The sequence below is a fragment of the Nycticebus coucang genome, chromosome X (genome assembly GCF_027406575.1).
Source record: "Nycticebus coucang isolate mNycCou1 chromosome X, mNycCou1.pri, whole genome shotgun sequence".
Lineage (NCBI taxonomy): Eukaryota > Metazoa > Chordata > Mammalia > Primates > Lorisidae > Nycticebus > Nycticebus coucang.
This window is the reverse complement of record NC_069804.1, coordinates 136168504-136182490: the sequence shown is the minus strand read 5'-3', so window position 1 is coordinate 136182490 and position 13987 is coordinate 136168504. Positions and strand designations below refer to the sequence as shown.

At 35.2% G+C, this 13987-nt stretch overlaps 1 protein-coding gene across 1 annotated transcript in view; it reads left to right on the top strand.

The window, feature by feature from the left end:
- The window catches only part of NRK (Nik related kinase), a 135337-nt gene extending 121573 nt beyond the window's left edge, over window positions 1-13764 (top strand). The window contains exons 24-29 of the mRNA XM_053579736.1: window positions 905-1009; window positions 2864-3006; window positions 3310-3459; window positions 6938-7097; window positions 11037-11176; window positions 13627-13764. Coding sequence (XP_053435711.1) covers window positions 905-1009; window positions 2864-3006; window positions 3310-3459; window positions 6938-7097; window positions 11037-11176; window positions 13627-13722 — 794 coding nt within the window. The 3' untranslated portion in view covers window positions 13723-13764. The remainder of the gene's footprint in view (window positions 1-904; window positions 1010-2863; window positions 3007-3309; window positions 3460-6937; window positions 7098-11036; window positions 11177-13626) is intronic.
- The last annotated feature ends 223 nt before the right edge of the window (window positions 13765-13987 follow it).

Here is a 13987-nt window from a genome sequence, read left to right as displayed (position 1 = left end):
TATTATTTTCTTCATAATTTCCTTTGATGAAACCTGATTTTATTCTTTTTTTTCTTTTGTTGCTTATACTTTGATATCAACATATAAGAATCTATTGTCATATTCAAGATCATACAGATTTGTCCTTATATTTACTTCCAAGAGTTTTAGCTCTTATATTTAGGTTTTTAATCCACTTTGAATTCATTTTGTATGTAGCATGAGATTTGGGCTACAACATCATTATTTTGCTTATGGATATTTAGTTGTCCCAGCACCATTTGTTGAAAAGGCTAGTCTTTCCCTATTGAATGGTATGGCACCATTGACCATAGATATACAGGTTTATTTGTCAACTCCCAATTCTATTCCATTGATTTTGTGCCCATTTTTATGTCAGTATCATATTGTTTTGATTACTTCAGTTTGTAGTGATTTGAAATTGGGAGTCCTCCAACTTTGATCATCTTTTTCAAGATTTTTTGGCTAGTCAGAGCCTCTTGCAATTCCATGTAAAATTTAGGATCAGCTTTTCCATTTATACAATAAAAGGTCATCGGGATTTAATAGGCATTGCATTGAATCTAGAGACTTCTTGGATAGTATTGCTATCTTAAAATTGTTATATCTATACCCATCTATGAACATAGGAACATTTTCCAATTTATTTTGTTATTCTCTAATTTCTTTCATCAATGTTCTTTAGTTTTCAGTATTCTTGGAAGCTAATGCCTGCGCTCCATAAAACTGTATAGCAATATTGCGACCTTTGGGGGGGCATCAGATTTTAACCAAGTAGCTTTTCTAAAAATATACAGTCTTTGGTCTTACATTGTGTTTATGACATTTTTGATGAAAATAAAAATACTTCAGGGTTCTTATTAACTATATGGCATTGTTACAACTTTATATTTTATCATTATAGTCCAACATGAAGAAACGACCTATATTGCAGTTGCTTTGAAATCATCAATTCACCTTTATGCATGGGCACCAAAGACCTTTGATGAAAGTACTGCTATCAAAGTGAGTAATCTCCTTTTCATTCGGATCACAGTTTTCCTTTGTAGAAGAAATTGTAAACAGGACAGTATTTTGGAATACAGATGCAGAAATATATATCATTCTTCTGTAATTAATGTAATTTGAATATACCATGTCAATAATTATCGTTTAACCCTTTTCTAGATAATTCACAGGCACCACAGCAAGGGAGAATGTGAGGGAAATTCCTGACCCCTCCCCTTACAGGAATTCCCCATCAGCTCCTCACTCCTAATTCCTGTAGTCAACATGAAGACCTTCTCTTCTAGCGCCCAAACCCAGGCTTTGGGTTCCACACCCAATGACTTAAAGCTAAGAAAGTCCCTGTTCTCTCTTAGTGGGGGGTGGAGAGAAGAGGGAAGGTAAGGAAAGGTGTGTCACAGGTAGAAGAGGCAACCCATTGGAGGAAGGAGTGAAGAGAAAACCTTTGCTCCAGTTACCATGGCTACAAAAGGTGAGGGTGGGAAGGAACTGGGTGGGCCTATATTCCTTCCTAGCTGAAACTCTAGACACATTTCTCTCTAGAATTATTGCAAGGCATTGTGGTTAGGCTTACCAGTACTCTTTCCACCTTTATTGGGTCTATGGCTCAGCCACAGAAGGTAAATATTCAGTGTCCCAAACAATTAAGCTGACAGTGATTTCTTAAAACCACATCCCATAAAGTCAGGACTGTTTTTATCTAGAGTAACTGATTTATAATACTCCAGAATTTTCCACTGAAACCTGATTATTTTGTATTTACTCTCTAGCAGGCATCCTCAAACTTTTTAAACAGGGGGCCAATTCACTGTCCCTCAGACCGTTGGAGGGCCAGACTATAGTTTAAAAAAAAAAAAAACTATGAACAAATTCCTATACACACTGCACATATCTTATTTTGAAGTAAAAAACAAAACGGGAACAGATACAATTCACACTGCTTCATGTGGCCCGTGGGCCGCAGTTTGAGGACGCCTGCTCTCTAGTAATGAGTGCTGATTAATGAACTGGTGGTATTCTATCAAGCCCAATCCTGACCTCAAATATATATCAGAATCAGCTGGAGTATTTGTTAAAAGTTTAGATCTCAGACCCAACCCAGGCTGAACTAGTAGGTCTGGAGTAGGGCCTGGGAATCCACAATTTTAGCAGATGTTTCAGGTGATATTGAATTGGTTGCACAATGGACAGGTTTTTTACAAAGCACTGATAGGGACACATCCTGATAAATGTCAGGAAGATATTTATGAAATGCTTTTGTATTTTAGATCAGGATCTGTTTACATGGTATATATTGTAGACCAAAACATCACATGTATACAGTAAAGGTAGACTAATACTTATGACTGCCTCTCAATGTCTATTTGCAAAAGAACTATGTTCTTCTATAAATAGCACAGACAATTTATATATTTTTTATAAATATGTGTATATATATGCTTATATATACATACACACACGCAGAGTGTGGGTCTGGCCTGAAACAAATCAAATACCTGATCTGATCTCCCTAAATTGGGTCTTGGGTCAGCTGTCAGTATTTGGATATGGGTTTATTCTTGGATGTCTGATGATTGGTCAGAGTTGCCTGGTATGGAGCTGGAAAGCAAAGAGATATAAATACCAAGACTCTGTCTAGCCTAATACACAGGTCCTGGTCTAAGTCCTCTCTCCAGTTCTTGAATCCCACTTCATGACTACATTGTGATCCTGTGATGCTAAGTCCTCTATTATGACTGGATCTTGGCAACGAATCCTATTTGGTCTCTTGTTTCCTTGGACTAGCAACCGTAGGAGCCTGTAACACACCTAGTCTATGGTAGGTTAACATGTCTGGCACTTTTCATTCTCTACCAAGTATGCATTGATCAATCAGCAGACTCCGAAGGAGACTACATGTCCTATGAAGCCTATATACGAATACTGGCAAAAATACAGGCCGCTGATCCAGCGAACCGGTTTAAGAGACCAGATGAGCTCCTTCATTTGCTAAAGCTCAAGGCAAGGAACTTAAAGGCAGAAAACAGAGTGCAGGGCTCTTATGATCACATTTGAAAGGAAATTTGACATTTGAAAAGAAACTCAATATTTAGAACCTGAATATAATTATTTCTTTGTTGTAGTAAAAGACCTAAGAAAAGGTGTAATACATAGAGCTCTAAATACCTTATACCGTTAAAAAAAATCCAATGGGGTTATATAAATCTATAAACCTGGCAAAAGACTGGGGGAAATTTTGCCTTTTGCCTTTTGCTTAGAATGTCATTTTTGGCCTTTTGGCCATAATTGGTTTTATATTCATAGGTATTTCCAACACTTGGTCATAAGCCAGTGACAGTTGACCTGGCTATTGGTTCGGAAAAAAGACTAAAGATTTTCTTCAGCTCCTCAACTGGATATCACAGCATCGATGCAGAATCCGAGGTTATGTCTGATGTGACCCTGCCGAATAACGTAAGTTAACACCTTCAGATGCCTAGAAATTATTGTATGCCTCTATCTGAAATTATAACAGTTGAAACTAATAGGTTTAAAAATGTGATTAATAGTATCTATACTGGAACTGAGACCTACAAGGTAAGTGTACAGTGCCAGAAAGTGATCATGCACAAACAAATGTCATCAATGATTTTTTAGTCCACATAGCTGAATCTTTTTAGCAGATAGATTTCATTTATCCAGCACAGTGTTTTCTTTGAATAAAGTTTGTATTTTAAATCTGGACTTCTACTGATAAACCAGAAGACCTGACAACATCAGGCCCACGTTACTATCATGCCATTATCAACTAGAACTGATGCATGCCTGCCTCCTTTTGATGGGATATGTGCTCTACATTCTCAATCCATCCATCTTTCTGCATTCATAATAACTAGCCCTAAGAGCTATTTGGATTTATAGTCCTTGCTTTAGTTCTCCTGCTCCCCATAATGCGTTAACAGATTTTTTAAAAAAAATATAACATTGCTCTTACAACATTGTTCTGTGTATCTTCCTTCATTGTATTGCTTTTACTGTGACATATAGTAAATTATAGTAAACTGTTGTCTTATCATATCAATTATAGTCGGAATTTACGATCAAAAGGAATCACCATTTTAATAGCAAATGCACCTTGACTTTTAACTCAAATAATGATACATAGTGAAAAAATAGCATAGCATCTAAAATAACAGATAGTTGCAAAAATACTACACACATCATTTCTACAAAGAGCTCAAGCATAACATTTTACCACACCATCTAAAATTTAATTCCACTGTATCCAAAATTTAATGGTAGAAATGATATCTGTTCTGCTAAAAAATATATTTACAAAGGAGGCCTAAGCCAGCAGTTTCTCTGTTTTACCCTTTTCTAATTCCCAATTTGTATACTACTAAAAGTTCAGCAGCTTAACATTATACAGAAAGTCTGTGAGAAAACTTTTATGTACTTTTAAATCACTGTAGTCATGTGATATTTTGAATAGCTTTCAGAATTATCTTCTACATCTCTAACAAATTACATAGACCAATTGTCAGGACGTTAGTGTAAACATTTTTTCAAGTCTTTTGGTCATGTTAATAATCATGAGTTGATCACCTAGGTGTTGCCCATGATTATATAGAAATCACCCTGTTGATAAGGCAGAAAATCCTGAACCAATCCTAGCCAAATCCACTGCGATATGAGGCTAGGTTAATTTTGATATGAATATGCTACTCTTCATTCAAGAGTGTCTTACATAGTTCCCTGCACCTTTATTGCCATATGATGTCAGATAGTTTTTATTTAGCATCTACTGTGATATTAAACATTGGAGCATTGGTCCAAGTTTACATTCAAGAAAGTTGAACCTTGGGCGGCACCTGTGGCTCAAAGGAGTAGGGCGCCAGCCCCATATACCGGAGGTGGTGGGTTCAAACCCAGCCCCGGCCAAAAACTGCAAAATAAATAAATAAATAAATAAATAGAAAAAAAAAAGTTGAACCTTATTTTCTACCTGACTAATATGCAGGGAAAATTATTTCCTTTTTTAGGATATAAAACTGTATGAGTTTATTTTATATTTTGGAAGGAGAAAGGGTAGGGGGATAGAGAAGAGAGTGGGGAAAGAGAGAGAGAGAGAGAAGCAAGCAAGGAAGAAAGAGCAGGGAGACAGGGTGGCATCCCAAAAGAAAGAAAGGAAGAATGCTCGCCCTGAGGTCCGGGGCTGGGGCTAAAGAGGGAGCAGCTTTGGGCTGGCTTTGAAACTGAGGCAGAGAAATGAGCTCCTTCTAAGGAGGTAGAGATGTGCCTCAGTTTACTTCCCTGTGCAGGCCACCGGATGATACATTAGAAGAGGTCTGTTGGTGCTGAGTGCAGGATGAGAAAAGGATGTCTAGGCCATGATTAGGATATAAAAGTCTAAGTTTATTTTATATTTTAGAAGGGGGAGAGAGAGAAAAGAGTGCAGAAAGAGAGAAGCAAGCAAGGATGACGGATCAGGGAGATGACTTGGCATCCCAAAAGAAAGGAAGAATGCCCGTCAAAAATTATTTCCTTGTTTTTATTTTTTCATACATTTTTTATTAAATCATAAACACATAGATCATTACACTGGAAGCTAGAATGAGAGAAGATGAATTTTTAAAAATCTTTTTCTGACCTAATTAGGATACTTTATATATACATTCAAAAATAATTTTAGCTAAATGCTCTTGTGTCTTGACCCATTAAAAGAGAAAGGACTCCTACTCCAGGGAGGGGAGGTTGTCCTCTGAAAGAGAATGTACTAAAAATAATATTTTTCCAAGAGTGCTAGATTACAAAAGCCGTGATGCCACAAGGGAACTCTGTGTGCTAAAGAATATCTGGTTGCTTCAGGAATCATCTGAGAAGCAAGAGAATTACCTCGGAGGCTGTCTGGATTTGCAGCCATTCAGTTTTATTCCAAATAGATTTTGTCAAGAAAACCTTCTTTCCTGCAATTTCTTTTCCTCTCTTCCTCACCTCTTTTCTCATTCAATTGCTCATGCAAGTGCCCAGGGAACGAATTAAAATTGCATTTCGCCTCTGGATCCCCATTTTAGTTTTAAGGATTGTTGTTGCTGAGACATGGCCTCAAGCACTTGGCCTGAGTACGCTGGGTTTGGCAAGTATATAGTTTCTGACCTTTTTTTGTACTTGCTAATCTGGAGAAACAATAGAGGAAAACAATTTTTCATTTCTCAGGGAAATACTGTTCATGTGACATTATCTGTAGTTTAAGCACATTTGTCACATTATTTTACGTGTCACGAAATTTAGAAATGTTTAGGTATTTATTAGTATTTGCTATTATGTTACCTAATGTCTCTGAGTTTGAGTATTAAGTGTATTTTAAATTATATTCATTAGATAAATAGTCCTACCTTTTTTGTAAAGTAGTGATGACTATTATATTTCAAGCTATGAAGGATATTACAAAGCTACTCCTCTCCTTGTCAGGATTTTAAGCTGAAGATACTTTTAGGTTAATATTCTATTTCTGATTTGAAAGAATTCGCTGATACCCAAGGATCATGCATATGTTACTTGGTCTGCATATTCATTACTGGTGTTTGTTAAGGTGCTGAAATGAATCTTAAATTCAAGTCTATAACGAGTAATGTTACTTCTAGCCCTTTACATAATACTTTATGAAATTTCAAGCAAATTCTCTGTGTTGGAAATATATCTCTGCTTTTTTAAAAACAAGACTTTCTCCTTAATATGAAGAAGAACATTAAACAGTGATGATTTAATGACATAAGGAAAGCAGCTCTTTTCAGGTGTGGGATAGCCTGCTTAAGAATTTGGAAACCGAGGTTTCTCTTCCCTTCTTGTGCTTTGAACCTCTTTGAGTCTTTATTGCTCAGCCAAGCTGCTTCAATTAAAGTAGTAGGGATAAAATAGTAGACATATAAATCTTTATGAAACGTAATTCCAGCCCCTGGAAATCATTATATCACAGAATATCATCATTTTACCTGATGGCTTGGGAATTGGCATGATGCTCACCTTCAATGAGGAAGCCCTGTCTGTAGAAGAAAATGAACAACTCTTCAAGAAGATCCTTGATGTGTGGAAAGACATACCATCTTCCATAGGTAGGTACAACATTTCTTAGTCCTTCAGATGATCCCAGAGAAACTTTTTAAGGGTAAAAAATGTTTCCTAAGAAAAGGCTTTCCGATTTATATTACATCTTCTCAAGGAAAATAGGATTAATTTGGGGTCCCATATATTTTTTTCCCTTAGTAAGTTGGTGCCCCTGTTTGTCATATGTTTAATGAACTCACGAGAATACTACAGAGTCTCATTTTGGTTGTCTGAGTTGTTCATTTGAAATATTATGTAAATGAAACAGGAGCTAATTCCTTTCCTTAATAATCTGTAATTTTGTTTTAACTCCCTTTGCTTGCAGACTTTACACAGATGTTGAAAATGCTTCTTTTCATCACATTGATTTTGGGGGTTTACCTTTATCTTAGGAGATTGCCAAATAGTTAGAAGAGAAAAATATTCCTACTTTGTATAGTCAACAGTATTCTGTTTAGTGAGTGATATTCCTGTGAAGAATCAAATGATTTAGAGAAGAGATAGATGGGACTGACCGGAGTGCCTGTTAGGTACCACCCAGATGGCAACAAAGAAAACTGCCTCTTCATCTTCATCAGACCAGAACATTTTTTTTCCTTCCTAACCAATGCAGAACTCCTGAGCTAGGAACTCCAAATAATTTGAGATTCTTATGTATTTTTATGAGATTTGGTGACTACAGGGATAATTCTAGAGAGGGAACAGAAAGCATGTGAAAAGTAAAAATGTTAGAGAGAGTAGAATGATTAGATGGAAGATAGCTATTCCTTCCTGAAAGGAGGATTTCAAAGAAAAAAATGAAGAATAAAGGCAGCTCTGCATGTGTGTGTTTTGTGTGTGTGTGTTGAGTGAGAGGAAGGTGGTCTATTAAGGAAAAAGCCAGAAGCCTCTGAAATCTCTATAAAGTGACTAAATGTGATCCTCATGTGGCTTTAAGGACCAGTTTGAACGAACTGCTTTTTAATGAACATTTTTGATTTGGGGTGATAGCACTTTGCATTGCATCTGCAGAACCCTTTCTTTTTTGCATACGTAGTCAATGTTAACGATTGTCCTGAAAACCTGCTCCAATTTCGACAAACAGGTAAGAACTCACAGAGGGTTTAAAACCATTTCAAGTGACAGAAGGTAAAGGCATACAGTATAATTGACGGATCTGGGACATAAAGATGTAAAAATAATGAATCATTCTAGCCTTTACTTTTTGTGATCGATATGTTAATCAGAAATGGGCATAAGGAAATTCAATTCAAAGGAAAAGCTGAACAAACTGGGATAAGTATGCCACTGTACAGTCATAAAGAGTCAAAGACATCTTGAAAAGTCAACTGGTACAGCTTTTGTCCTTAGGCAGGACAACTGCTGAATTAAAACAAAAGGTTATTTTAAGTTGCTAGAATTTGAAAAGCATCTGTGTGTGAAATGAATTACATCATTATAAGAACATGATATTTTAGTTTATGTATTCAGGATATTTTGAGAGTATACTAAAGACTACAGTGTATAACCTTGATATTAAGAAAATCAATGTACACAGCTAGGATTTAATTAAAAAAAAGAATAATAGCAGTAACATAATCATTTTGTATTTATAGATAACATATTTTGAAAAGGTCAAAATAACCTAAAATTATATAATTGTTCTTTATCAAATATTAAGGATATTCTGGCAGGAAATTAGTGGTTTAAAAATTCAAGTATGGTTGAATTACCTTTCTTTTGTAAATATATCTACCAAATGTATCTGATTAAAAATCCATAATTGCTTTTGTCACTTAAAAAAAAAAGAAAATCAATTCCTCTATTTCTCTAAAAGCAATTGCTTTATTACTGAAAACTAACCCAGAGGTAGATTTCTCAGATCTAAAATTTTACATTTCCTTAAGCCATAATAAATGTATTCAATCATAAGATCATTACTCTGCATTTCCAAACAAATACATGGAGGCTTACCAATTACAGCAAGTATTACTGAGTGTTCCCACTTCCAAATCATCAGGTTCCATCTCAGAAAGCAAGCTAGCTCAGTAGCTAGGTTAAGTTGCACATTTATGTGTTTCAGGACTAAGGTGGAAATTATGTGATGCCAGATCAGCTGAGTACTTAAGACTCAGCTATTAACTTTGCTTTAAGTTAGAAATTTTTGCTCCGTGTGGTTGTTGACAAAAATACCATTTTAAATTGAAGAAGTCACACAGATAAAAAAAAAATTGAAATCCAGATGGACTAAATCTATTACTTGTTCACATCTCTCAGACCACTGATTCTCCTTATTTCCCTTATGCCTAGGATGACTTTAATTCTAGTCTAAAATTGGACTATAAAGTCTTCTTCCAGGACAGTCTCATTTTTCTGAGTCAAAATATGATTGTAATTTAATTATAATTTTGATGTAAGCATTAGCACATAAATATTTTGATACATAGTGTGAAAGGAATCGGGAGATAAATTATTGGTAGGTTTAGGTTGAGGGAATCAAATTACATCTCGCTATGCCTATGAAAAGTCACTTTCAGAAATGTTTAATAATTCCTTTATAAGTCCTTTGATGTATATTTAATGTATAGGCCAGGTAAATTTTGGTTTAAACAAAGGCATCCTAGAACTTTTAAGGTAAGGAAAAGTTTTTAAAACCTATCTTGTAATTATATCAATGTAGACTTCATTCTCTTCGTAATAAAAAAAAGAAAAGTCAAAGTAATCAATTGCAATTCTTGTTTTATTCATATTAATATGGGAATAAAGTTCTTTTACTTTGTTGCTGTCCAGACTACTTTAACTTGAGTTAAAATTTTGATATTATTTTAAATATCAGAATTTTATTTGTTTATATACTTTTTTCTTAATTTTTTTTTTTTTTTTTTGAGATAGAGTCTCACTAGGTCACCCTAGGTAGAATGCTGTGGCGTCACAGCTCACAGAAACCTCAAACACTTGGGCTTAAGCCATTCTCTTGCCTCAGCCTCCCAAGTAGCTGGGACTACACGTGCCCACCAGAACACCCGGCTATTTTGTTGTTGTTGTTGTTGTTGTAGTTGTCATTGTTGCTTCTCAGGCCTGGGCCGAGTTTAAACCCACTAGCCCCGGTGTGGCTGGTGCCCTAGGCACTGAGCTACAGGCACTGAGCCTGTTCATGGACTTTCCCCCCTAAATTTCATAAAAAATATTGTGTATAAATACACAATGGTAATGCTGTTCCCTGTGCCAGAAGATCCCTTACAGCACCAGCCCCATATCTGGCTATTTATGGAAATAAATACGTTTATGGAAATTATTGTCATACCTTTGTTGCCCTGAAGTATTATAAAATAACACCCCCCCAAATTAAAGTCTTAATAAAAATTTCCTGAGCAGGAGAAAGCCTTAACATTATCATATTAGCTTCAGTTCTTCCTATAACATGGTAGTTTATTAAATTACATAAGGGTTGCCGCAGTCATTGTTTGAGCAAGTCATTTTTTAACAGTTTTAATTTTTTTAATATACATGTGAATTTTAAAAATTATTTTTATAGTTTTAATTTTTAAGAGTCAAGTTTCTATGTTTGTCACTTGATCACAAATACAACCCATTATTAGGAACACGGTACTTCACCTAGACTATAGATAAAGAATAGCTCTGAGTAGATTAGAATTTCTACAAATGGGGGACAATTAACTCTTAGCTTTTTCTGTGGTCTTAGAGAATACGAATACAAGAATTAATTGAGATCTTGTACCTCAGTGTTGGTCACAGGGAGCTTTTTAAATAGCTGGTTAGAACACCACTCCTGATCGGAAAAATGGCCAAATGACTGACTATAGGAGAGGGAAAAAGGATGTGTTAACTTGAACTATCATAATGAACCTCTTACTAATGAAAAATAGTGAAATGTTGAGTGTGGTTATAATTTTCTATTACTGCTGGAAATATTTTGTGTTTTTCTGATTTTTTCATTTGTATTGTAGCTTTAGAGTGTTCACAGAGAACTACAGGATGGGGCCAAAGGGCCATTGAAGCACGCTCATTGCAACCAAGAGTTCTGGAAAGTGAGCTGAAACGCAGGTCAATTAAGAAGCTGAGATTCCTGTGTAGCAGAGGTGATAAGGTACAGCTTACACTCCCTAGTTAGAGCAAAAACAGAATAACTGTTAAAAATTAACTAACTAAAGAAATGTATATCCTTTTCCTTCTGGCCATAAATATATTTGTGCTATATCTTTTAAATTGGCATACTGTTGATAAAAATAATTTTATATTTTGTGGTAGAAACGTTGATTTAATAAATGATGAAATTTGGTTTCAAAACACCCATTTTGGAAAAAAAGAAGTAAAAATTCTAGTTACGTCTTACGCAAAGATGTTTGGTCTTCCATTTTTTTGTTTGATGCAAAATTCTTTATTGTCTTAGACCCATGGTCTCTTTTATGTTCATGCTAAAAAGATATTTTTAAACTAAATGCTTGAGCAAATCTGTCTTTTATAGCTTTCAACACAATCCAGCGACAGAAGTAGGAAAAAATACTGAGTTTTCTGAGCACATGTAGGCCTTGTGCTAGGTACTTCAACAGCTATCTCAATTTATCTTCATGAATAGGTATTATGATGTCCATTTGGCCAAAATGAAAAATAAAATCAAGATTTATGAATTATTTTCTGATTTGATCAATTTCACCAATACAAATAGTTTAGTTAAAAATTTTGTTTTATAAAGTCATTATCACTCCTATATACCAAGAGAAATAAAAAAAAAAAAGAATGAAGAAATGATCATAATAAGATTAGAAAAAAATTCATGTTTACAAGGGATTTCAGAGGATTCAAGTTAATATCAGGTCAGGATAAAACACTATACATTAAGGCTTGGCACCTGTAGCTCAGCGGCTAGGGCTCCAGCCACATACACCAGAGCTGTTGTGTTCAAATCCAGTGTGGGCCTGCCAAACAACGATGACAACTACAACCCAAAAATAGCCAGGTGTTGTGGTGGGCGCCTGTAGTCCCAGCTACTTGGGAGGCTGAGGCAAGAGAATGGCTTAAGCCCAAGAGTTTGAGGTTGCTGTGAGCTGTGACGCTACAGCACCCTACCAAGGGCAACACAGTGAGACTTGTCTCAAAAAAACAAAACAAACAACAACAACAAAAAAACACTATACGTGAAGGAAACCTGCCAATATGCAGTATAAAGACCTGCATTAGCAGGAACCTGGGGTTAGACACATCTAGGATGTGGCCCAACCTCTGCCACCTAACTAAGTTTGAGAACCTGAGTCATTTGAGCTTTCTGATTCTTAGTTCCTTCATCTGCAAAATGGGAATGTTAATAATTGCTGTGGGATCAGTTGCAAAACTGAGTGATGATGTGCCTAGGGGTAAATATCTCACAGATTGCCTGGCACATAAAATGTGTAACACACAGTCAAGGGTAGCTAATGTATCTTTTCATCATCATTATTGTTATGTCACAAACCCTCTCATGTATCGATAGCCACATGGATGTCAAAAGCCTTAGTCCTAAAAAGCAGGCCTCTTTGATAATTACATCCATGTTGCGTTCTAATTTTCTTGATGGCACAGCTTACATTTACACAATGTGTCCAATTCATTTTAGAATCTATTGATGTCAGTCCATTTCACTGAAATGGAAAGTAGCGCAAGCAGGTATTAAATGCTTGCACCTCAAAAATAGTAACTATTGTAAGATGCACCGTAGGTGTGGTCCCACCAATTACCCTCCCTCCACCCATCTTACAAGGGTACATATGAAACTTACTAAATGTAGAATATAAATGTTTTAACACAATAACTAAGAAAAAGCCAGAAAGGCTATGTTAATCAGTGTGATGAAAATATTTCCAGTTGTATATAATACCAGTGCATGGTACCCCATGATTGCATTAATGTACACAGCTATGATTTGATAAAAAATAATAATAACTATATGAGGGACTGGCATTTGTCCATTAGCTAGATTTAACCCTTCCATAATGTATACAGAATTCAAAACAGCATGTCATGCCTGGTAAATACGTACAGTGTTGCCTATTACTTTTCTTATTTTTTAAAAGAAATTTTAAAAAACTGTGAAAAAGGAAGAAAATTGCACCAAAGAGAAAATTTCAGTGGCTTCCAAAATACAAGCAGGGATGGTGAACAACATCTAAATAATTTGTTTCGTTATATTTAAAGAAAAGCCAACTTGAGTAAAAGTAGATTATTGTTTTACAAAAGGAAAAATTCATTAACCCAAACTAAGGACTTCAGCAGATGAATGCCACCTGCCCAGAAAACAAACAAACAAACAAAACTAATTTTGTTTAAATTGTAAAAATTACAAGTATATAGAATATGGTGAGAGGCTATTTTTTAAATGTATAATTTAAACTCCGGAATGGCTTAAATTCTTACTCTTTAATTTGAAGAAAATCTGTTCCCCCCAAACCAGTACAGCTTAATATTTTAATTAGCAGATGCAGAAAATTGCAATTACAGTTATATCAAATACCTGGTTACAGTGTATAAAATATCTACTGATAATGTCTTTCTTTCTTTTTAAAGGTGTTCTTTACCTCTATCCTGCGTAATCGCCACAGCCGCGTTTACTTCATGACTCTTGGAAAACTTGAAGAACTCCAAAGCAATCCTGGTGATTAAAAGTTCCAGTGATTGTTACATTTGCAAACTTCGCTCATGCAATTCGTGTCTTCAGATTTGAGATTAAACGAGCATTCAGTTTTCTTGTTAGCGAAAAATTAAATCAGAAATTTAACTTTTAATGTAGCACAGAATAGTTTTAATGAGAAATGCAGCTTTATATATAAAATTAACTATAGCAAGCTCTATGTACTCCAATGGTGTACAATATCTTTTGCACAAACTTTGTAACTCTTGTTACTGTGAATTCAAACATTGCTCTTTG